This window comes from Bicyclus anynana, chromosome 20, assembly GCF_947172395.1.
Source record: "Bicyclus anynana chromosome 20, ilBicAnyn1.1, whole genome shotgun sequence".
Classification (NCBI taxonomy): domain Eukaryota; kingdom Metazoa; phylum Arthropoda; class Insecta; order Lepidoptera; family Nymphalidae; genus Bicyclus; species Bicyclus anynana.
Window position 1 is genome coordinate 11,972,277 of NC_069102.1, and position 26,898 is coordinate 11,999,174.

Consider the following 26,898-nt stretch of genomic DNA (forward strand, 5'->3'; position numbering starts at 1 on the left):
CTTCCATGTAGCACTTAACACTACACTATCACTAGTCACTAAACACTAACTCAAATGGTTTGGTCCGTTTAAGTCTTCTCACTGTATTAACCTCACTGGATTGCTTCGATGTTTACGTGATGGATGGAGTACAACGGTGTGCACAAGGTATTTAAGTAGGGTAGACGCACAAATTGTACAAAATGGAAAAATCCTACATCAATACAGGTTGTTAACGACGGCCTCGGTGGCGCAGTGGTATGCGCGGTGGATTTACAAGATGGAGGTCCTGGTTTCGATCCCTAGCTGGGCCGACCGAGGTTTTCTTAATTGGTCCAGGTCTGGCTGATGGAAGGCTTCGGCCGTGGCTAGTTACCACCCTACAGGCAAAGACGTACCGCTAAGCGATTTAGAGTTCCGGTCGTGTAGATTTTCATCCTCCGTCTAACAAGTTAGCTCGCTTCCATCTTAGATTGCATTATCACTTACCATCAGGTGATATTGTAGTCAAAGGCTAACTTGTAAAGAATAAAAAAAAACTTATCTGCGGTGGGTGACAATTCCCCGTATCTATCACCTCCTTAAGGATGCAAGGAGTGACAACCCTGAGCTAAACTCAGTTTCATGTCTTAATATTATTTTTGCTGACGCTACCGTCCGCCCATCGTAAAGTTAACTTTTTATTTCAGTTTCAGCACTCTAGATTTCAATCTAAAGGTGCAAATTTTCTTTTATTATTGCTGTTGTATTTTAACGGCGGCCCCAGGGGATTCGTTCAGGGGGATACAGTTTCAGAATGTTTTATTAATTTCTAAAACTCTCATTTTTCCTTTATTACGTTTTTCTTTCGTTTAGATTTGGTGGTTTTGCCTGTGATCGTCAAAGCAACATTTTTTCGTTTCATATTTGTTACTCATCACGAATATCTTGAAAACTGTTTGACGTGCAAAGATGAAACTTGGCAGGGAGGTAGTTTGTAGTTAGTAGGTGTCCACTAAGAACGGATTATGCTGATAACAGGGCCGTATTAAGGAGGTTTAAGGGCGAACAAGGTCGCGGGCGAGCGTAACATCAACATCAACATGTAAAGGAAAATAAAAAAGTAGATTGTTATATAAGGGGCTAAAAAGACACATTATATACAAGGTATTTAAAATAAAACCTAAATATAAACCGAGTTTATAAAGGGTGTAGACCCGCGTGTTACACTATATTTTCACTACGATTGCGAGAAAATAAAATAATTCAGTACAGTATTCAATGTTAAAATTCAGACGCAGCTGCAAAATGAACTCAATTAAAATCAAATAATAAAATTAAAAATACGCATTCCACAGACAAGACCGCTGTATTTCGTTCTAATTTATTTTTTAACCGACTTCCAAAAAGGAGGAGGTTCTACGTTCGGCTGTATGTATGTTTTTTTTTTTTTTTTTTTTTTTTTATGTATGTCCAGCGATAATTCCGTCAATTATGGACCGATTTTGAAAATTCTTTTTTTGTTTTGAAGGGTTTACTTCCAGGGTGGTCCCATTTTTTTCATGGCAGGATCTGATAATGGCATCCTGGAGAAATTGAGGGGAACTTTTGAAAGTTGTAGAGACGGGTAGTGCGTTTGTTAGTGTTTCCATAAGGTATTTTAAACCACTACAACTTTATGAAGGTTTGGAGTTGGTCTGATGATGAAGCCAAAACACAGACGATGGAACTTGTCAAGGATTTACAGCAGTCACCTTTTGTTTGGGCTTGATTAATTTGTATTCATGAGTACTTTCCACCTATATGGGTTGTGACTGTATTAAGGGTCTGGTGATGAAGACGAGGGACAGTGAAGAGAACTCCTCGACGGTTCACAGTAGCTACCTTGTGTTTGGACTTGATAAATTTGTATTGATGAGAACTTTCCACCTAGATGGATTGTGACTGTATTAAGGGTCTGGTGATGAAGACGAAGCACAGTGAAGAGAACTCCGCGACGGTTCACAGTAGCTACCTTGTGTTTGGACTTGATAATTTTGTATTGATAAGAACTTTTCACTTAGATAGGTTGTGACTATACGCACGCAGTAGGTATGCTAACACTAAAAATAAAAAAATAAAAATTTTAATAAAAAAAATTCAACCGACTTCCAACTCAAAAAATAACTTTAACTAAAAAGCAAAAAATAACATCCTACCTATGTGCTATCTTCTGATCAGTTTGAAGGCGGTGCCAAGCCAGTGTCGTGTTTTAATTAAAGCTGTTTCTGAAAGAACCACAGATATTTTGTAGTTTAAACGTGTTTAATTAAAACATCACTGGCTTGGCACCGCCTTCAAACTGATCAGAAGGTAGCACATAGGTAGGATGTTATTTAATAAACGATCAGGGCCTTACATATTATGTAGATACTCGTACCCACCTAAGATGATCCTATTTACGAAAAAACCTCCTTCGTATTATGGAGGTCATTATTTTAGTTTGATTAAACTATTTACGAATTAAACCTTTTTCGTTTAACAGTAGCCTAGTACTCAGCCCCTAGAGATTGAATTGCTTGTTTAGCCCCGCTGTGGAGTGGTAATATGACAGTGTTTTTGAGCAAGAGTAGTGAAAAGTATTGTGTAACACGCGGGTCTACTTCCATTATAAACTCGGTTAGGGGTCCTCGTCTTATGGCTCGTGCCCTAAAAATACCTTGTATATATCTTGGTCTTTTTAGCCCCTCGTATAACAATCTACTACTTTATTTTCCTATTATTATATTTTATTATTGAAGAAACAAAGCCTGTAGCGAGAAACCTACGTACCCTACCTGTAAGTTTATTACTTCAATAAAATGGTATTTGAATTTTAACTTTTCAATTTTCTCTAGGACGTTATATAGTTTCTATACGGCTTTTTATTCTAAAGCACATCTTGCTGCATAAGCTTGCCGGTAAGCTGCTTCTAAATGGCACTTGTGACCCAGTTCTATGTGTTATTCGTTAGCATACTCTCTGGTGAACTTTGTACTATCTTAATAGTGATTTTAAAGTGGGAAAGTATTCAGATATCATTAACTTCTTCATGCCCAGGGTATGTTTTTTAACCGACTTTAAAAACTCAGACTAAATACATAAGGACTAGTATCGCACCCAAATTCACGAATAAAATTTTCTGCCATTTTCTAAGGAAAACGAGCTTAGATTTACATATCTTATACTAAACTAGCAGTTTTTTTTTCGTTTTTTACACCATTTAACTACACAAGAAGGTATTCTTACGGAGGTTTTTAACCAACGGACACGATTGTAAACTATGTAACATCGATTCTATAAAGACAGTGTTTATAATCGCATAAGATCGTTGATCATATAGTTTGACAGGAAAATAATGTCTTGCGAGGCAGGTCTTTATCTAATTAGTCTGTGTTTAAAAAGGATATTGTGTTAGTGCAATATAATGTACTTTTAAAAAAATATTGTACTGCTTGAATTCTATGTGGTGGTAAAATTAAATTAAAAGGTTCTGCCCCTATATAAGTGGGAATGATTTTTTTATCATCAACAGCTCTCTGTTGAGCACGAGTCTCCTCTCAGAATGAGAGGGGTTAGGCCAATAGTCCGCCACGCTGGCCCAATGCGGATTGGTAGACTTCACATACAAATATAATTAAGAAACTTCTCTGGTATGCAGGTTTCCTCAATATATTCTATTGAAGATTTTTTTATCCCAATATATTTTTCTCGAAAGTAAACTACTAAGTAACTTAATATTTTTGAGCCATGACTCGAACCTTACACCTTTAGATAAACAAACTAATCACTCTACCAAAGAGATAATTTAAAATACACAATCTAATGATGTTAGCAAAGCGTGCGAACACGAAAGTCCCTAATCATAATTTGGTTACTTCCTGCGACGTTAATAATTGAAATTCAAAGGAAGTTGCGAAATGTTACGCAAACTCGAATTCTGAATTTAGTATTCATATCTAAACTTCACTGTCTAATATCTTAGCAAAAAGCAACCTTTAGCAACCCCCATTCGCACGAGATTTTTTTTAATGGACTTTAAAAAATCGTTCAAATATCGTGTAAAGTTAAATGAAGGTCTATTTCCAACACTCAAAATTGAAAATGCAACACTCCTCGAAAAAATCGTCGTGTTTTAAAAACTCTATCGTGTGAACTTATAACTAATTGGAAATGTATTAAGGAGGGCTTAGCCCTCATTCGCACGGGAGCTTTTTTTACGGACGTTTAAAAAAGCGTTCAAATACAACAAATGCATTCCTAAGTAGGTATACTCGTATGTTCACACGATAGCGTTATTAAAACTCGACGCTTTTTTTCGAGCAGTGCGAATGATGACTTCTTTCTCAACTTTTTTAGGGTTCCGTAGGCAACAAGGAACGACGTTCCGCGGTTTAGCTCAGATACTCTTAGTACTAGAACGCTATAACCGCGGACTTCCATCCTTGGCTGTAACCAATAAGGTGATGAAAGAATTCTTGAAAAATATTTTGTAAGGTTCTTCCCCTTTATAAATAGGTCTCTTAAAAAATATTGTGGATGTGTCAACACCGGTTTTCAATCTAGGAATCCGTTTGTGGAATATTGATTAAGTGTTGATTTATGTTAAAATCAAGTGTTATAATATCATCGATATACGAGAAATATGTATTATTTACGTCACCATGTTCTTTTTCTTTTTCTATACCCATATAAAATAAAAAGAAATCCAACTGTCCAAGCAAAGGTCACACAAATTTATTTTATTAAAAAAATATTTAATATGAAAATAGATGCCTGTTCCTAATCAATATACTGTAGCCATTCAATATAGGCTAAATATGTCTGGAAAATAGTCGTACATTACTTCCAGCCACTATATTACGAGCTTACTAAAGAATTTATTAGCGCACAGCTCCCAGAAGGGCCATTCTGTAGCTACCTGCCTAGCCGGGCTTCGACCACCTGAAACACTGCACGAATATATCACAATGTGGTACGAGAAAACTCCAAATTAGTTTTAGAATGTTCCTACATTTATTTTAGCAGAACAAATCTAGAGGAAATTCAGGAAACTAGAATGCGGTAACATGTTATATTTATTCTTTACATAAATCTTATGTTGGTACCTACAAATGCAACAATCTGTACATATATAGTGCGACTTAAAAGAGTTGAAGTTAATAAAAATAAAACTAATGAACTCACTGTGTGGCAACACTATATTTACTGTCATTATCGCAAAGTTCTGTCATTATAGAGCAACCAATAATTATTGATAGTTTTCTACAGATTATTAACCTCTTGACTCCTAAATGGACGACCGGTCGCCCATCGTATCCGTTACTTTATTTTTAATGGCTTACAACGGTAGATTAAAACCGCATTCCCTGACTGTCGGTTTTGTTCAACGCAGACGGGCTTTTCGATAAAATACTCGCGGGCAGCGAATGGTTGATCATAAAGGAAATTCGGATAATTACCAGGCGGATTACAATAAATATAATTTATTTAGATAAGATTGAATTTAATATATTTAAATTGAATAATTTATATCCTGAAATCAGCTCTATCTTAGTATCCATAACACATGATGCTTCGGGGCTAGATAGTAAGTATTACCCAAATATATTTATTTATTTATTAATATCAGACCATCTTATTTAAAATAAGAAGTTTGTAACACTAAACTTCACTACAGTTAGAAATTTACAGGAAATCAATTTCAGGTAAGTAGGGGGTCTACCCAACACGGAAAAAAATGGCAAGGGGTCTACGATACGAAAAAGTTTCGGGAACTCTGCTCTAGACCAACTTTTGTTTTATCAACCACGGCGGCCAATCTCATGTTGAAATTAACCATATACGCAGGAGATGTTATAGTGCACAAGTGTGTGCACAAGCACAGGTGCACTCTATTCTCTCTCATAGTCCGGTGGAACGGCAGACTAACACAACCGGTGAGAGATCAGCACGGCTATTCTCTAACGATGTTTTGTATAACTCGCAAGTGCGAGTTTCAAATTCACCGCTATCTTTCTCATTCTATAGTATCGTGTTAAACAGAGAGAGATAGAGGTGAATTCGAATTATAATAATATCGTTACAGAATAGCCTAGCAGGCGCAAAAATGACGGCTTTACGTGCTCTTCAAGGCACTAGGGTATACTTACCTACACCGCCAACTTGAACTGCTATGAAGATTTTTCTTGTAAGAAAAATCCCATATAATTCATTTTTTTGGCCTATTCGAACCCTGGACCTCATTGTCCGTAGCCGAACCAGCTTACTACGGAACCAATGAGGAATTTCTTTAATGATATAACAAATAATTAATCAGGCCAATGTCAACGACCGTAGAAATTCACTTATAAATTTTAATGAAGTTGACATTGAATAGAAAATTCAATCGAATTAAAATCTCATCGCGTGTCTATTGTAGATAAATAGATGTAAATTGTTGTTAGAATTCTTTACAAGGATCGTCTGATAGTATAAAATGAAGAAAATTGTTAATGATTCATTAGTTTAGTGTCTACTTTAGAAGTTAACTTCATGAGTGCGTTAAAAAGGGATTTATAATTTAATGTAAGTTACAATACTTTTGAATACATACGTTTAGTACATATTGTTTTCAATTGGAGACGTGTCTGAAGAACTTACCTGAAATGAAAATAAAATTCAGTTAGTGAAAGGAATAGTCAAATTTTTATTCTATACATGTAATTTTCGGACAAGAAAGTGAGGCCCTAGGTTCTATTTAAAGGTAATTTTAGGCTATAATTCTATCAATTGTCTCAGAAATCTAGCCCAGCAAATACATACCGCCATCTCCGTATCGTCAATTGACATTAAATAACATCGCAGTAAAGGGCTTACTTGTCAATTAATAAAATAATTATTTCAAAAACAAAAAATACAACCGACTACAAAACCATTAGCGGTGCCAAGCCAACGATCTAATAATTCAAGGCGTACCTATCGTAAAGATTTTTGTTTCTCAAACATTATTTTTGTCTTTCATGTGGCTTTTTTAGTAACGACTAAAGTCAACACCACACTTCGCACCGACTTCAAAGTGATCAATGGGTAGAAAAAATATTAATGTTATTTTTCCCTTTATAATTTACGCTCTGTTTTTCGTCGGTTGGAAAATAGGAATATACTTTTTCCAAGTTGGTTAAAAGACAGCCATTTTAGTTCTTACTTTTTCAATTGATGCGAGTCGAGTACCCGCCCAGTCCATTTATCGTATAAATTGCTCCAAAGATCAACTCCAATTCAGCAAGTCTAGGGATAACCTTTACTTGAATAGGACGTTTTTGGGCGGCGTAGGCGGCGATGTATAAAAAGATTCCATTTTTATATTTTATTCAATTGATTGTATCCTCGATTAAACTATTTACAACTATTGTGTTGGTAGATCATAGACATACAAATTATAAGTAACAAGTACTAAAATAAGTGTTTATACTATTTCGTTTTGGATATGCTTGCAATGTCACCGACAAAGCTCAACGAGTCGCGAAGCTGAAGTGGCAATAAGCGCGGCACATAGTTCAAAGAGCCGATGGACGTTGGGGTCCCAAGGTGCTGGAATGGCGACCCCGCACTACAGAGCGCAGTGTTGGTAGACCCCCAGGTGGACTGACGACATCAAGCGAGTCGCAGGGATTCGCTGGATGCAGGTGGCTCAGTATCGTGATGTTTGGAAGTCCCTACAAAGTCCTGCAGTGGACGTCCATCGGCTGATATGATGATGATGATGATGATTACAATGTCATTAGAAAACATTAATAATAATCACAAAAGACAAAAAGCAAAATGTTTCCAAATATATAATGATCCACTTCACTTTCTTTTACAAATTATACTTAAATCTTCAAAAATTCATATACAGAAATTACTAATATTTTAAGTGTGTACTCAATAGCACAACAGTTAAGACACTACGTTATCATCATTAACAACCCATATTCGGCTCAATGTTGAGCACGAGTCTCCTCTCTGAATGAGAGAGGTTAGACCAATAGTCCAGCACACTAGCCCAATGCGGGTTGGCAGACTTCACACACCTAGAGAATTAAGAAAATTCTGAGGTATGCAGGTTTTCTCACGATGTCTTCCTTGCTTTGAGACACTTGATATTTCATTTCTTAAAATGCAACTGAAAAGTTGGAGGTGCATGCCCCGGACCGGATTCTAACCCACACCCTCCGGAATCAAAAGCAGATGTCATATCCACTGGGCTATCACGGGTCCGTCAATTGATACTATTGATTATTATTGTTGACGGCCTCCGTGGCGCAGTGGTATGCGCGGTGGATTTACTAGACAGACGTCCTGGGTTCGATCCCCGGCTGGGCCAATTGAGGTTTTCTCAATTGGTCTAGGTCTGGCTGGTGGGAGGCTTCATTCGTGGTTAGTTACCACCCTACCGGCAAAGACGTACCGCCAAGCGATTTAGCGTTCCGGTACGATGCCGTGTAGAAACCGAAAGGAGTGTGGATTTTCATCCTCCTCCTAACAAGTTAGCCCGCTTCCATCTTAGACTGAGAGTTACCATCGGGTGAGATTGTAGTCAAGGGCTAACTTGTAAAGGATAAAAATAAAAAAAATATTATATCTTTTCTTTTAGGATGAAGCTCCTGATAGCTGTGGTGCTGATTTTAGTGGTGCAAATCGGAGGTCAAGTGGACACTGGTAGATTCAACTCCGTCAACATTGACGAGGTTTTGGCAAACAAGAGGCTATTGGCTGCTTACATAAAATGCGTTTTGGACAAAGGACGGTGTACCCTAGAGGGTAAAGAGTTGAAATGTAAGTTATTTTACAGTACTCATAATTTCCTGGAGTTAGGAAGTTGGTGTAATACACTTAAGTACGTTTGCCTTTTCTTTATTCTTTACAAGTTAGCCCTTGACTACAATCTCACCTAATGGTAAGTGATGATGCAATAATAAGATGAAGGTGCGCTAACTTCTTAGGAGTAGGATGAAAATCCACACCCCTATCATGATTATATCATGATTTATTTATTTTGCTATCCTCCACGAAAAGCCGACAAAACCATATTAATAGCCGTAAATAACTTTCGTGTTTTACTATACTATACTATATTTGCTAAAATAAAGAAAATAAATGCTGTCACGACATTTTTTTGAAGAAAATGATGTGTTCTACAAAGTTGTAGTACATTATTTTATTCTAACATCAATAGTTTTCGCAGCGCACGCCATGTAAACAAAACTTTTGTACACCTTGGGTTACATTATTGTAGTTTCAGGAAGAATCCCTGATTTTATTAAAAATATAATATAACCTATAGCCTTCCTCGATATAGGCTATTTATCACTGGAAGTATATCAAATCGGACCAGTTGTTCCTGAGATTAGCGCGTTTAATCAAACAAACAAACTCTTCAGCTTTATAATATTAGTATAGATAATATACTGATTGTAATGTATTTTTGTAGCTCACATAACAAAAGCGCTGCAGCAAGGCTGCGACAATTGCACGGACGAGCAAAAAGAGAGCGTACGTAAAGTCATCGGCCACCTGGTGAAGAATGAACAGGCGTACTGGAAGGAACTGGTGGAGAAGTACGATCCAGAAGGTGTATATTCAAAGAAGTATGAAGACGAACTGCAAGCCATAAATAAATAAAACAATACTGATGGAAAAATTAAATGATAGACTTAAGCGCATTTAGGAAATGGGTTTCACCTTATATGTAACGTCATATTCTCGTACCTGTTACAGTTTGTGCGCTGCAGAATGGTGCGGGTGACAGTTGCCTTATTACGTTCATAATATGTACTATTATCGTGAATCGCGTCAAACTTTCAAGAGTGAATTGAACTGTCGACCGCACCATGATACAGCGCACATAGTGTAGGATAAATATGTCGACCACCTGAAAAGCTGTTGAAAAGTGAAGTGAAGCTTAGGAAATGGCTTTTTTAGATGCTCTCGTTATCAACCCATATTCGGCTCACTGCTGAGCTCGAGTCTCCAAAATGAGAGGGGTTAGGCCAATAGTCCACCATGCTGGCAGACTTCACACACGCAGAGAATTAAGAAAATTCTGTGGTATACAGGTTTCCTCACGATGTTTTCCTTCACTAAAAAGTTTGAGGGCCATGTGAATCGGATTCGAACCCACACCCTCCGGAATCGGAGGCAGAGGTCATTATCCACTTGGTTATCACGGCTCTTTATAATAAAAAAAACTAAATATACTTTATTAAAACTATATATACTTACATAAATATATAATGTAAGTAAATACAAAAATGTGGATCAGTTTTTGATTTGATTTTGTAAGTACGTAATCTATCTATAGTATGAAATTGTCAGTGGGTTATGTTCTATCTGCAGAAATATGAGAACGAAATGAAAGCCATATAAGTAAGGATACTGTTAAAAAATAGAAATGGTAGAATTTCGAAATGACCTAAATAGTAGGTATCTCTGTATGCGACGTTCGTCGACTAAAATCCGGTTGGATACGTATGTTTTAAGTAATGAAATCGCTCCGTCTGCTTCATAAAAGTAATTGCTGTGATTAAGTGATGTTCTACAGTAAAAATGTGTGCCTGGGTAAATTTAATTTCCAATTAAAATTAAATGATAGTAATTTTAATTAAGATATTCTTAGTGTACATTGTAATTTTAATTAAGATATTCTTTGTGTATATTTTATGTTGTTGACGTTGGGGTCCTAAAGTGCTGGAATGGACCCCAGGTGGGGGGTCGACCCCAGGTAGGGGGTCGAGCAACACTGCCACCACTGAGACATCAAGCGAGTCGTAGAGAGCCGCTGGATGCTGGCGGCTCGAGACCGTTGTGCTTGGAGGTCCATGCAAGATGCCTATGTCCAGCAATGGCCGTCCATCGGCTGATAATGATAATGATAAATAAGAATAATCTTTTACAATTTTTTATTAATATTGGTACACTGCAAACACTTATTGTAAAGTCCTGCTAATATTATAAACGCAAAAGTTTGTATGGATGTTTGGATGTATGTTTGGATGTTTGTTACTCTTTAACGCCGCAACTACTGAACCGATTTGGCTGAAATTTGGAATGGAAATATATTTTACTCTGGATTAACACATAGGCTACTTTGTATCCTAAAAAAATCCTTGGATTCACGAGATTTACAAACCTTATGATTTTGATGGTATGAGTGTTCGTTACTCTTTCACGCCTCGACTACTGAACCGAATTAGCTGAAATTTGGCATTAAGATATATTATAGCATGGATTAACACATAAGCTAATTTTTATCCCAGAAAAGTCCACGGGATTTGTGAGAAACTAAATTCCACGCGGACAAAGTCTAGTACGTTTTGACGGCCTCCGTGGCGCAGTGGTATGCACGGTGGATTTACAACACGGAGGTCCTGAGTTCGACTCCTGGCTGGGAAGATTGAGATTTTCTTAATTTGTCCAGGTCTGGCTGGTGGGAGGCTTCGGCCGTGGCTAGTTACCACCCTACCGGCAAAGACGTACCGCCAGCGATTTAGCGTTCCGGTATGATGCCGTGTAGAAACCGAAAGGGGTGTGGATTTTCATCCTCCTCCTAACAAGTTAGCCCGCTACCATCTTAGACTGCATCATCACTTACCATCAGGTGAGATTGTAGTCAAGGGCTAACTTGTAAAGAATAAAAAAAAACGATACGAATATTCGAATACGAAATTAATATTGTTTACGTTACATTTGATATGAGTCAACTAGGTACCCCATTGTACCCATTGTAGCGTCACAGTTTACCAATATTGCCTAGAGCATGTGTAAAGGCGGCTTTATACAGAGATCCATTGAATTCCTACGCAATACCCCTGTGTCGTAAACTGTAACAGTTCAACTGAAAGGCTATGTTCAGTGATGTTAGATCCAAAAGCGACGTTTGCTTTGAACCGAACATTCCTCGGAATTAAGTATTCAGTATAAGCTTTCACTTCGGGTTTCGCTGTTTTAGTGGTTCAGTTGACGTTGAATAGTAAAATGTAGTCATCATCTCCTTACCCTTATCCCACTTAAGTGGGGTAGGAAAACTATGTCATCATCCACTCCTTTTACACACATGTCCTCTTTCACATAATCCAACCATCCCTTCTTTGGCCTTCCTCTCCTCTTATGTCCTTGCACTTGCACATTCAACATTTTTCTAGTAATATGACTTTCCTCCCTACGCATTACATGTCCATACCAAGCTAACCTTCTACTGTATATTATCCTTTGAAATGTAGGCCTGAAACTTGGCGCGATTTGAGACCATAATACGTAGAAGGTTACAGGATATTTTTTGTTGCGAAAATTAAATCAGAAGAGGATGAAACAGGGGTTAATAATTTTATGGAAATTTTTCATTTTTCAAGTTACATTTGTAAGAATTGGTATGTTTACTACTAGAAAAATACTTAAAAATTATATCGTGAGGTAAAGAAAAAACATAGTGAGGAAACCTGCATATTAATTCTCTGCGTGTGTGAAGTTTGGTAATCCGCATTGAGCCAGCGTGGTGGACTATTGGCCTAACCCCTCTCATTCTGAGATGAGACTCGAACTCGGCAGTGAGCCGAATATGGATTGATAATGTATGTTATGTTCTTCCAAAGATATGGTATTAAGTAATTAACCTTGTTCATTTTGAAACATGAAACAATCAATAAATTTAAAAATCAAGAGCAATATAAATTGAGTTACATTATAAAAAATTGCTTTGAACATTTGTACAGGATTTATATGTTGCAAGATATATAAGTTTTATTATTATTAGTAGTAAAATATCATTCAATATTATTTATGACTGTGACTATATAGTTCAGAATCCGAGATACATTTTTACTAAGTATTAATACTACCATGCAAAGGAGATGGTCCAAAATTGTATGCAGCCCAGGATCAGTCAATATACCCTGGCGGAAATAAAAGAAAATAAAATTTTCAACTATTTTTGGAATATGCAAATCTACCAATTTACTTTAATTCTTTCGAAATAATATTCATTCTCTTGCATTCTCTCCCAAGAAATGCAACACTAATATGGGTAACAATGGCGGATTGATGACGTTTTCAATGCAAGTCGTTTTGACGTTTGCTGTCAAATGTCATGTCATAGTTGCTTGGGCGCCATCTTGTTATAAAACTCAAAAACTTGGGTTTTATTTAATTACAACAAGTGAATACACTTTAAATTTTAACAAATACCCTGTATTTTTAAATTTTAATGATACGGGGTATAAGAGTGGATCTGAAATGGACCATCTCCTTTTCGTAAGAAGCCTCATCTTGATGAAACGTTTAACTTTTTTATTTCTTATTTTTAAACTAGCAATAGCTAGCAGGGGTACTAGGGAATAAGAAATTTTGGGTATACGACCGGGATAGCATACCATTAATTAAGCAACAGGATAAAACCGCTTTGATATTAACAATTTTGATGACCTAGTTATTGATACAAATTGGGAGGAGAAGGTCATCATAAATTAAAAAAAAAGTCAGTTGTCAAAAAAATGTTTGTTTTTATGAAATACTATTTAATAATCTTCATAGACCAGAATATACTTTATTTCTTGTAAAAAAACAGTTGCCAACCCTAGAGCGAGGGAACGACGCATGACGTCATCTTTTTTTCGAGTGTGCAGCCGGCTTCATCGAATTATAAGACATTGTCACGTCAAAAAGTTCAGTAGTTCAGTATTTATATTTCATTAGCAGGTTTATTTCAATTACGAGTAGGTATATTTATAGAGATAATCGCTTGAACACATTATTGTATGTTATTGTATGTTATTGTATGTTATTGTAAATATACACGTATGGATGTTATATTACGAGTATGTGTTTATTTAGTTCTTATCTGCCTCACAATGTTATTTTATTCACTGTTGGTGCTGTGGAACTGACAGATGTTTGAATATTAAATTGCCTGTAGATACACGGTGCGATAGACGGTATATTTTATTTATTTCCAATGAAATATTTATCTACTGTAAGTTTCGGATGGAGTAAATTCTTGTATTAAAAACTAGCTAGGTACATAAGACATACATACATATAGCTAGGTACATTTTACTTTCTCTCGGGAACAATAAATCGGGTGCTGTGTGTTTTCTATAAATTTGTGTTGTTTCTTTTTAAGCGTGTGTTTATATCCAACAACCTTTTAAATAAGAAAGAATATTCAAATCAGTACGTAAGTTTCTAATTTGCCTCAACGCCTACTCAAAAATGTCCAGCGCGCGCGCGGACGACGCCGACGAGCCGTAGCCGAATTGACGCCTGGTTGACGGCGAAGCGATATGGTACCCATCCCTTTCCGAGCTTATAAATGTGTTATGACCTTTAGTCTTCTAACTACGGGTATTCGAGGGTTTTTACATCGCCTAGCCGAAGCTCAGTTGACGCCTGGTTGACGGTGAGGCGAAACGGTACCTTGTCTTTACGAGCTTTTAAGTGTGCTATGTATGTAGTGCTATATATGAGTATGTGTGGAGCAAAAACGTGGACACTGACGCTATGGAGAGCGCTATGTTATGGTACGTTTACACGCTTGCCAAGCCTTGGCAAGGATCGACAATCGCAAGCATGTAAAAAGGGCGTTTGGCTTGGCTTGCGTGGGCTTGTTTCCAACCCAGTTGAGTGTCGGTTTTTTTACGGCAAGTTTAAGTAGGCGTTTACGGCAAGCGCTTGCGATGCATTTACATGTTGGTCCGCACTCCGCTTTTAGTAGCCATTGTGATCTCGCGGCGAGTACACGCTTGCTTGATTTTACGAAAAATAAATAAAAAATGATTTTGCTGACGCATTCACAAGCGTATAAACGCCTTTCAAACGCCAAACGAGATTTGTGGAGGCTTGGGACTGTTTGCAGTTTGCCAAGGCTTGGCAAGCGTGTAAACGTACCTTTAGGAGTCTTTCTGAAGTACAAAATCCAGAACGAGATCAGTTTTCGTTTCGTTCTCCGAAATCCTTAGGAGACCTAAACTAATCGACAGCCCAAAGGATTTGCTAACTGAAGTGGCAATCGGCGGGCCTTTTTTGTCGCAGAAGAGATCGCCGCTGATGCAGACGTGTTCTAGAGTGGAGTAGCACGCCCTCCAGCTAAATGGTCCGTCAACATTAAAAAGATAGTGGGAAGTACCTGGATGAGGAAGGTGGAGGATCGAATGTGGATGAATGTGAGCTATCGGAAATGCCTATGTCTAGCAGTGGCAGGATACAGGCTGATAATGTAGTGTGCTATGACCTTTATTCTTCTAACTATGGGCATTCGTGGGTATTTAATAAACAAAATGATATTAATTTAAAATGATAAATGTTGAGGTTAGGCATAATAAAGCGATTCACGTGATTTTCCATGTAAATTGACCAAATAGTGACCGCAGCCGACTAGGTATACCTATTTATTTTTATTTATTTAATAGAACACTTCAGAATACAGGAAATACCAGAAGCCGCGTTCAGCTGTCATTAAAAAGCACGTGATAGATTATTTTGATATCATAGTCAGTCATAGTCACTTAATAACCTGTATCTTTTTCTGACGTGACAACGTCTTACAATTCGATGGAGACTGCACACTCGAATAAATATGACGTCATGAGTCGTTCTCTCGCTCTAGGGTTGCCAACTTTTCTTACAAGAAATAAAGTATATCTCGCTCTAGGGTTGCCAACTTTTTTTACAAGAATTAAAGTATATTCTGGTCGCCAGTAAACCGTCTTTACAGACAACACTCCCATGATATGCGGGCGACAGGGGGAGACTGCGTGGATGTGAAATCGTGCGTGCGGAGAAGTGACGTGCATCAGTCGTGGGTTTTTCATTTATCGCTACACGCCCCCTGGCCCGCGCGGAACATCGGGAGTATTACGAACGAAGTTGCCAAGCTATAATCGCTTGTTCGTGAAATTTTGACGGCCTCCGTGGCGCAGTGGTATGCGCGGTGGATTTACAACACGGAGGTCCTGGGTTCAATCCCCGGCTGGGCCGATTGAGGTTTTCTTAATTGTTCCAGGTCCAGCTGGTGGGTGGCTTCTGCCGTGGCTCGAAACCACCCTACCGGCAAAGACGTACGAGCGATTTAGCGTTCCGGTACAATGCCGTGTAGAAACCGAAAGGAGTGAGGATTTTCTTCCTCCTCATAACAAGTTCGCCCGCTTCCATCTTAAATTGCATCATCACTTACCATCAAGTGAGATTGTAGTCAAGGGCTAACTTGTAAAGAATAAAAAAAAACAGTAACTTCAACGGCTTCATTCCTATGATCACACCTTCTAGAGTTTTCTATATTCTGAGTAGAACACCGCAAAGCTAACAGTGTTCGCATGTTTTGTGAAAATCATTTTCAACGTGACACAGTTTTAAAATGAAAATAATAATTTATAACGAATATATAATTTCCATTGTTCTGGAGTCGAACACGCAACTTTTCGTGTTCAAGTTTTGGGTGTGACAATTTTAATTATCATAATTAAAAGTATGAACAAGCACTTTGTTTGGGTAAATATTACCTAAATACCGACTATATTAATTAGGTTCCTATTTAAAGTTTAATTATGAGGTTAAAATAATATGGTTATTTTGTAATTTTACGTGTGTACTCATACTCGAAGTTATAATATTTTTTTATAAATCATGAATACCAAATTATATATTTCAGGTCATCTATAAGTAGCCTAGATTTTTATTTACTGAACCAGTTTTAAAAATCTTTGTGATAATATGAAGAACTAATGTTTGTTTTTTTTTTTAACGTACCAAATGCAAAAAATTGCGTTCCGGTACGATGTATTGTAGAAACCGAAAGGGGTGTGAATTTTCATCCTCTTCCTAACAAGCTAGCCTGCTTCCATCTTAGATAGCATCTAATATTATAAAGCTGAAAAGTTTGTTTGTTTGATTGAACGCGCTAATCTCAGGAACTACTGGTCCGATTTGAAAAATTCTTTCAGTGTTAGATAGCCCATTTATCGAGGAAGTCTATAGGCTATATGTTATCCCCGTATTCTTACGGGAACGGGAACCACGCAGGTGAAACCGCGCGGCGTCTTTCATCACATATAACAGCTGAGATTGTAGTCCAGGCTTACTTGTAAAAAAATAATGGTTATGAGTAGGTATAGCAATGCAAGCTATGATAAGGACGAGTAGGTATAGTGATAATAATAATAATGTTAACATACATTACACCCTTATCTAAGTGTTTCATTTATCGTACAACCTACACTAAAATACAAAACTCAGTTGTATCACTAATATAATAAGGTTCATTATTGTAACACTAAACTAGAAGTGGAAACAAGGATACATTTTTGAAAAATATAATTGTTTACATTTTAAGTGCATTTTGTGTCAACGAAATATCAATCTTATTACCGTGGCATAGAGCACATATCACAATGAATCATACAAGAGATGCGTCACTCTTGCAAATAACCAGTTTAGCATCACTTCGTACGAAGTATGAACCAACATAAAATAATACCGCGGCGTGGTCACCGCGTGTGCACGTATTTCTAGTTTCTTGAGATGTCAATGACATGACATTGACCTTAGTAGCTTCATTAAAAAGCAGACGGTCGCTTTGAAAAGACGACAATTTTGTAAAATTATTGTGGTGATATTTGTAAAATAATCTTTACATACCAATAAATTACTGATAAATATTTATTAAGTCTAGTGTTGTGTGTAAAATAGCTACATAGCCAAAGGTATGAGTGTTTCTGTAATATTGAAAGGTTTTAGACGTTTACGCGGCAGCGTTAATGTCCTTGTTCCACATAATGTGCGGAGTTTTTTTAATAAAAAAAAAATAAAAAAAAAAAAAACAATTAAAACGCCTTTAAATTTTTCTGCTAAATAATTTGGTTGAAGTTTGGTGTAAATAAGTATGCAAACATAGATAACTGAACATAATGTAATAATGGTACGGGAGGTATAATAATAACATTATTTTTTTCGTAGGTACTCAGCGCAGCTGCAAGCTAATTTCAACTTAACGTCTTGCAGATAGAGTATCGATTTCAAAAACGGTTTTGGCAGAGTGAAACTTCTGTACTAACAAGTTTGGGCGTATTTGTATCGCCCATAGGATTTATCTACTCTGGATGGATCTTATATACTCCATCTCCACTTATTACAAATTTTCTCATGGAATTTCATTTAGGTAGGTACGAATTTTATTTTGAACTAGCAAAAGTAAAAAAGGCCGCGGTTTCGTCCGCGTGAAATTCAGTTTTCCACAAATCCTACGGGAACCATGGAAACAGGATCTATCTTCAACTTGAAATTCCATTAAAATCGGTTCAATCGTTCCAGAGAGCCCGGACGTATAGACAGACTGTCAGACCGGCAATATTTAAAAAATTAAAGACACTTCAATTTTATTTATATGTTTGTACTAGCGGACGCCCGCTTAGATCGCTTTAAAAAATCTGTTTTTTTTTAGTCCGTAAATTATTCCGGGAACAAAAGTAGCCTATGTTCTTCTCCAAGGTGCACTTTATATCTATACCAAATTTCGTTCAAATCGGTTCATCGGTTTAGCAGTGAAAAGGAAACAGACAGACAGACTTACATTCGCATTTATAATATTAGTACCTATAGAATGATGATTTCATTGTGTTGTGCATTATTGTGCAAGTTCAATATCTTTATCCTCAACTAAAAGAGATTTATTTATTTCTAGTAGGTAATAACTAACAGCAAACAGCCACCTTTAACCTTAAAGTTAATTCTAAAAAACTTACAACTTGAACTTAGAATTATTAAGACTAAACTAAAAATTTTTGCTAACTTTTTTTGACAGGCATTATATTTATTATAATCACTGCCTAGCACAGATTCGATGTTCAGCATAAGTGCTTTCTTCTGTGGGTGCATTCATAGATAGTTTATGAAAGTTTCAATAATATTAATAACTAGCAGACACCCGCGACTTCGTCCGCGATGAATTTAGTTTTTCACAAATCCTGCTGAAACCATGGCCTTCTGGAATGAAAATTAGACTATGTGTTAATCCTGAGTAAAATCTATTTCCATTCGAAATTTCAGCTAAATCGCTTCAGGAGATGCAGCGTAAAGGAGGAACAAACATACACACTTGCACACAAACGTTCGCCTTTATATTATTAATGTGATGTGAAGTGTGATGTGATAGGTACTTATCTACTTTGAAATTTGTATTCTCATTCTGTGAATATGATTCACACTTACCAGCTGGTTTTTCTAATATCAATATGATAATTAAAAATGATTCAGTTTATAGGGACTTCCCGGTTTAACAAATGTAGGTACATTTAGTACGCCCGTATTCTAAAATGATACTCAACAGTTGACAAAGTCCGTATTCTAAAATGATACTATAGAATAGTTCACTAGTTCACTAATGTATATCTGGCAAATTCGCAACCTACTCATAATTATTGCGAAAATGGGTTTTCTTCATTGTTTATGTATTATTTTTTAAAAGAATATTTGCCATATATTATTTTAACTATGGTCCATGACCAATATTTCCATACTATTCCAATTAGTCGGAAATGACTGTTAGGTGATGACTTACTGTGACGATTTTAGATATATCGTTTATTTTTGTTGGTGGTACGAAATCCACCGGGTTAGCTAGTGATACATAAATTAACATTACGGTAAAGGATACTTCGATGGCAGCCATTGATCATTTTAGCAGACTCAGAAGTGATAACAAAAGTAAGAAAACTAAGTCGAACAAAGGTTATGATTCACAACATTTGTTAGGACAACTTAATTAACAAATCAAACTGTAACCAAAATAAGGCCCTAGAATGGCAGAGAATGACCTTGAGTGAAGTCACGCACTTGTGAACGATGTGTGTAGGGTTAAAGACTCCCCTTTTCCACTCAAGTCACTCTCCCCGCCTATCCCAAGTAACCCATAAAGAATTACACAACAAAAGATGTGGACTGCTCGAACGCCACGAGCACACTGAAGCCGTCCGTATCGCTAGTCGTTGCAACGCAGCGATAACAATCATTGTCACAGTGTTAAATTAACACTACACAATCATCAAGTCACAGTGTTACATTAACACCATTATAAAGACGCTTTTGTTACAATTTTTTATGTCTTATTTGATTCCAAAAATTGTCTCCTTTCAGATGCCGCTAACTAAAAAGTGTCACAGCTGCCATCTGGTGACATTGCTCTTCGTATTTGTAAAAGCAACACCAAAATGTGGGATTACAAACGAGACAACAGAATACCACGTGACGTGTACTCCGACGGACAACTACAATTACAACCTTCAAAGGGGCCTCGTATCCGATAACAATGATACTACAAAATTAACACTTCGCGCATGCAGAATTGGCGAAGTAGACTTCGAAGCATTCGAAAATCTATACTCCCTGAAATACCTCGATGTCTCACAAAATAAAATCTCCGAACTCAAATTGGGAGTTCTCGACGGCATGTCAGAACTGAATCACCTAAATTTATCGCATAATTTGTTAACGGGATTCCCGCTCGGTCTCTTCGATCAAATGCCCAAATTGAATGATCTAGATTTAAGTGGAAACAAAATAAGAACACTAGAGTTAGGTATATTCGATACACTAGTGCAATTAAATTGGATAGATTTGTCAAATAATGCGTTGAATGGTAAAGATTTAACTCCATACGTTTTTGATCAGAGCACAAGAATAACATACATTAGTTACGAGAGGAATAACATGAATGGTGCACCGGCGAATTTACTGCATGCGTTTGAAGATTTGAGAACTTTAAATTTAGATAGGTGCTTACTAAGAGACGTGCCCGAGTTCATTAGAGCAAGTAACCTTAAAACTTTACGAGAACTGATATTATCTACTAATCAATTTAAAAAAATTGACGACGCTTCAACCCTTATATATCTAGATAATCTAAATACGCTTGATTTATCTGATAACATTATAGAAACCATTGATCCAAACTCAATCAAACCACTAAAAAAGCTTAAAGTTATAATTTTACGGAGGAATAAAATCACAACATTGCCTGATACACTTTTCAAGGATATGAAAAGTTTAGCCAACATAGATTTGTCTCACAATCAAATAGAAAGCGTACCAGTGAATGCTTTTAGAGGGACATCTTTGAAAAACTTGAATTTAGCCAGCAATCGTTTTACTTATTTGACTGACAACTTTTGCTTGGAGCTGAGAAATTCTGGAGCAATGCTTACGAAATTCTATTTCAACCAAAATCCATGGCAATGCGGATGTCTTAGAAATTTACTAGATGAAGTAAAGAAATTTAATATAGCATATAATGGAGTAATGTATGATGGAAAACATCCAATATGTGTGACGACAAATGAAGTATTCTGCAAAAGACATGATACATTCAACAGCCTTTATACGGAACTGTATGATAGATTAGTTTTGGGATTAAAAATATATTGAAAAATAAATTCATGGTAAGTAACAGAAATACCTATATTATGATCAACAGTTGACAAAGTCGGTTGAGACGACAATTGATTGTTTTTGTTTTACTTAATGTCAAGTTATCCTTTGATGTTAAATGACGATGCAATCCAGTACGGAACAGGCATGGTTTTTTTTTATTCTCTGCAAGTTAGCCCTTGACTACAATTTCAACCGATAGTAAGTGATGATGCAATCTAAGATGAAAACTGGTTAACTTGTTATCTCGGTTTCTACACGACATTACCGGAACGCTAAATCGCTTGGCGGTACGTCTTTGCCGGTAGGGTTGTAACTAGCCACGGCCGAACCCACCTGCCAGTTCTTTATTTAAATACAACTTATGGTATCAAAAATAATAACGAAGAAACATAACAATTTGCAATTGATTTCTTTGCTCTCAATTCTCATAAAAGTTTAGCTCATCGCCAGAATAAATCTCACATCATTCTTATTGCTCATTGACAGAAGTCTCACATCATTCTTATGATTCAGCTCAACTGTACTACTTAGACCTACTTAAAGTTATGTCATCTCTTTTTTTGCCCGCAAAGAAACGTTTGAGGCATGTTTATTGTTGGCTATTAAGTCCATAACAACGACTGGCAGCTCGTAAATTACTCCCAGCCGCAAATTTCACTGCGCTTTATGAATTTATTATATGCTGTTCGCCATTCCGATGAAATTTCTAAGTCGTTATTAGAAGGGAGAAACAATCCTTATTTATAAATTTAGCGTTGGTGAAATAACTTTTACAACAAAAAACGTAGAAACTGATGCCGACGGTTTTTTTGACGTCGACACATGTGCTCAGAATTTTTTTTCCTTTCTGATTTCGCTATGTTGTAAGTTACACTTAGAGTTAACAAAGGTTGTAAGTGTAAGTGTAAATTATAACACTTACAAAATAGCTATAAAATGTTTGTGCCTAAAAAAACACAACGTAATGGGGATGATGACTAAGTTAGGACTATATTGATTTTTATGAGACATTTGGGTAAATATAAATAAACATAACTGGATGTATGCAAAATAAAAAATATTATAAAATTTCAAAATCTACTAAAATATTTTATTTTTTTAATTAGATTGTTGATGTAATTAGATAAAAATTCAATTTTTGAACTACGAGTATAAAAATAAACGCAAGAACAACAAAGATTTTTGTTTGATAGCCCATACGAATCTAACTATCATTATGATCAACGACGTCATTAATTCGTGCCATTTTGTATGGGGCTGTTTTCAGGGATCCGTGGCAGTGCCGCAAATATGACCCTTTAAATCCCTGTAGCTCTGAAAGTTATGATCACAGATATCTTGAGATAATTAGAAAGACTGACTTTAGTGGTGTGGAACTAAGGGCGCAAACTTATTAAAACATAGAGTTCGATTCCAGCTCAACATAAAGACTTTTATTTATTTATTATTAAAAAACTTACTACTTATTTATTTACTATTAACTTTATATTTAAAAAACTGTATAAATAAAATAAATAAATAATTATAATTGCATTAGTCCCCGAGCGCCACACGTATTTTTTTTATTATTTACCTGTTAACCCTAGACTACAATCTCACCTGATGGTAAATGATGATGCAATCTAAGATAGAAGCGGGCTATCTTGTAAGGAAACACCGTACAGGAACGCTAAATCGCTTGGCAGTACGCCTTTGCCGGTAGGGTGGTAACTAGCCGAATCCACTTATCCATTTCCACTTATTTCCCCGCACGCACGATTTCACACCCGAGCTGTCTTTCCCCCCGTCGCCCGCGTATCATGGGAGTGTCATCAATGAACTTGCCAGACTACAAAACATTATTGTGCGTTATTACTATTTGTACTAAATGAGATTTCATGGTGAAGATCTTTTTAAGCAGATGTGATGAGTTCCATTGTGCGGAGGCAACGCTGAGGGATTAATTAGTATTAGAGAGGTAGCGAGGCACGAATAGTAGCCATTCTTTTAATTATGACCTCAGACTATCAATCTTACAGATATGTAGTGTAAAATTATTGATTTTTGTTATTAAAAATACCGATTTAAAATTTTCCCCTTGAATTTTCCAGGAGCTCTTCGTCAGGTTCTAACCTGATTACCATAACTCCATCTGGGGAGTATACTATCTAATATACCTGCCTTCCGAACCGGTGGTAGAATCTTTACAAATAGTCAACTGACGTATCAAAAGTGGTTGTAAAGTGAGCCCACTTGAAATGAACGAATTTAGAATTTTGAATTTAGTGATTCTGATGATTTGAGGGCCTTCTTGTTTTTTGAAGTCATATTCATAGTGACATAATTCTATTTTTTTTTCTTTATGTATATGGATATAATCATAGATGTATAATAACAAAACTTGAAAGAACAAGAAAATTAACTTATGTATACTTATAATATAAGTTTTGCAGGGTATGTCTACTCGCGCACACAACCCATCCTACGTAATGTGATTCTGCTGCGTGGCTGTGCTAATAAAGTCGTCGACAAAAATTCACAGTGTAGCTGTCCTAATAAAGTCGACACAGCGACACTGCTTTGCGGCTAAAATAAATATGGCTCTAGTACTTACATCACGGGCTAACTCTGTCACAATCAATGTCAAAATGTCACTTTTATGAGTACCTACGAGTACGAATCTGAATTTAAATTTATGTACGCATTGAATGAATTCATTTAAAATTGTTTGTTTGTTGTTTAGTAAATGGCCTGACTAGACCTTCATAATATGCTAACTTGCCGTAAACGCTACAAAAGTACTATTATTCACTAGTTGACATATACGATAAAAGATTGTATGTAAAAATGTCATCCGGTGCTTACTGGTGGATATCACACAGTGGGTAAATGACATTTTGTCAAGTGATTTGATGTTTATTTTAATAGGTTGATAATAAAGACAAAAATATAAATAGGCCGAAAAAAATAGGCTCAACTGTAAAATTATCAAACGATGGTCACGACCCTACGCGACATACATACATGGGAGATACAATTCGGAGCGAAGGCAAAGGTCAACTTGCCTTCACCTTTACTATACGTATGTCAATTTAGTTTGTAACATGTTACAATTGTAGTAATTGCATTACCTTTGAGGGACTAGACTTAATGAACATGTAAAACTATATCTATTAACAGAACAGTAGAAACCGAGTATTTGTGCGTAGTCTGTGAAGTTAATTATTTCCATTAACTTTATTAATATTATAATTATTTGTACCTAATTAGCAAATTAAAACTTTTTTTGTACAATAAATAATAAAATTATAACGTAAACTTTGCCTAGTACGTTTCTTTAACGTGACCGTTAAAAGTACATGCAATAAAAATCGTTAAATATAAAAAATAATAAGGCCCATTTTTTAGAAAAAAAAAACTCACTTTATTGAAGAAAAACCGAAGTTTCATTGGCTGAAAAAACTATTTAAAAATAAATACCAAGCATAAAATTAACGCTTAAGTAATTTTTCAGCACGACAAAACTGCATTGAAGGTAGGGATTTTTGTATTTTGTATAAAAACCAATATAACTTAAAAACCATCACCCTGTAAAGTATGTCGTAACATTTACGGGACCTGTATATTGGGCGTCTTCGTATGTATATTTTGGTGATGCCATCTAGGTATAGCCCTCCACACTACGAGAACAAATAAAAAAAAGCACATCAAAAACCAGTCAGAAGCTGTCAAATTAAATAAATATAATTACTGCATCTAAAGGCAAAGTTACAGTTTTTTTTTTTTATATTATTAATGTGTATTTCAATTTTATAAAATTTTACAATAACATAGTAGTTACAGGTGCATTAGTCTTGAAACAGAAGAACTATCCGCAAAACAGTTGCAAATTCTCAGCAAATAACTGAGTGTAAAATTAAAATGCCAATTTACTCGTAGTTCCTACCCAAGTGGCAAGAGGCATTGAGTGTCGATCGTAATGGAGACTGCAATAAAACTAAACGGGAATGGAACGCCAAAGTTCCTCGCAGAGTTCTGTGCGGTTCTGTGCTCGACGGGAAAAGTTATGGCTCAAGTGCAAATGTCAACGGCATTTATTTGCCGCGTTCAAAGTTTAACGCAATTTTTTTTTTGCACAGTTTTTTGCGTTTTTGGAAACTTGGTTTAAAGTCAATGCTATAATTACCTAGCACTATGTATTATAGACTACTTCTAAGAGTCATCATCTCCTTTATTATATATCTTAATTAAACAAATAAAAAAAAATTAACCAACCGTCAAAAACTGTACCTACCTTTCTGTATGTATTGTTAGTCCGCAATTATCCCAAAAATCTTTATTTATCTCTCAATGCGAGAAGTTATAAAATAATTTGCAGGCAGTTAGGTTTTCTTTGAGGAATAAATATTTAATCGAATGGTCTAGACCTGTGCACATCTCAAACTCAATCAAAATTAAAATACTGAAGCAAGTTTCATAAACAGTTTTAGGCAAAATAACCAAAAAAATTAATAATACTATTAATGTACTGTAATTAATAATCCAATTGTCTCGCTTTTCGGCTCCAAAGTAGTGGAAACATGCAACGTAATCACCCTGTATATCTTGCACCTTAGCCATTAGACGTATTCATTAATTCGAAATACTTGACAGCAATTAAAACGCAATTAGTTCCAACTCAAACACCAATATCTTCATTATAAATTTCTAGAGCCATTGAGACAGGTCGATATCTCGGCATCACGGCCGTTGACTTTCCATTAAATTGGATATTAACGACTGAAGGGGTTTAGTGGTACTTGCTCTAACTCTGTATTAGAGTTGTGCCTACCCGCAGTAGGTATATGTCCTACATTGTACAATGTCCTCAGTGACGTAGTCAGTGGCGTCACTAGGCGTGGACGAATGGGGCTTTCGCCCAGGGCCTCGCACGATAAAGGGGCCTAGCGGTGCTATAGAGCCCTGCACGGCTATTCTGTAACGATATCTTTAAACCTCGAAAGTGCGAGTTTAGCATTCACCTCTATCTCTCTCTGTTTAACACGATACTTTAGAATGAGAAAGATAGCGGTGAATTCGAAACTCCCACTTGCGAGTTATACAAAACATCATTAGAGAATAGCCGTGCTGCGCGGCCTCACATCCCCTAGGAATACCACCTTTTTGTGCAGATAAAGTATCTACCTATACTCACATATTTTTATTAAAATATTTATTAATCACACAGTAGCACATTTCTAATACAATAATAGAGTAGAACCCTGGCTCCCAAACTAGCTGTAACTGTATCTTGGGAGCCAGTGGATTCCCATTAGTGTTACTTGCCTACTTGTAATTTTTACCTTCTTTCAATTTTATTTTAGAATCAGAGAAACTAATTATTGCGAGACATACATTCATTCCAAAATAAAGCCAAAATTTTTCATCGATTAAAAAAGGAGCCTCACAGATGCTATTTTGCCTACGCCTAGATTTGTCCACGCTACGCCACTGGACGTAGTACAAACGTAC

At 36.3% G+C, this 26,898-nt stretch overlaps 3 protein-coding genes across 7 annotated transcripts in view; 2 read left to right on the forward strand and 1 right to left on the reverse strand.

Moving 5' to 3' along the window:
• Positions 1–26,898, reverse strand: part of LOC112047143 (transient receptor potential cation channel trpm) — a gene marked incomplete in the record, with an annotated part of 316,213 nt that overhangs the window by 144,649 nt on the left and 144,666 nt on the right.
• LOC112047146 (allergen Tha p 1-like) lies at positions 6,401–11,645 on the forward strand. The gene is made up of 3 exons (XM_024084153.2): positions 6,401–6,543; positions 8,594–8,775; positions 9,431–11,645. Coding segments are annotated over exons 1-3 (375 nt in total). The 5' UTR covers positions 6,401–6,541; the 3' UTR covers positions 9,622–11,645.
• Positions 17,451–24,705, forward strand: LOC112047144 (platelet glycoprotein V). Of its 5 annotated transcripts, none has more exons than XM_024084149.2 (4): positions 17,451–17,687; positions 17,941–18,142; positions 20,116–21,416; positions 23,841–24,705. In XM_024084149.2, exon 3 carries the CDS (start codon positions 20,116–20,118, stop codon positions 21,400–21,402), a length of 1,287 nt encoding a protein of 428 aa, XP_023939917.2. In that variant the 5' UTR covers positions 17,451–17,687; positions 17,941–18,142; the 3' UTR covers positions 21,403–21,416; positions 23,841–24,705. The 5 variants fall into 5 exon arrangements, with proteins under 5 accessions (XP_023939917.2, XP_052743767.1, XP_023939916.2 ...); XM_052887807.1 differs by lacking the exon at positions 23,841–24,705 and adding an exon at positions 23,499–23,826; XM_024084148.2 differs by lacking the exon at positions 23,841–24,705 and adding an exon at positions 22,676–22,954.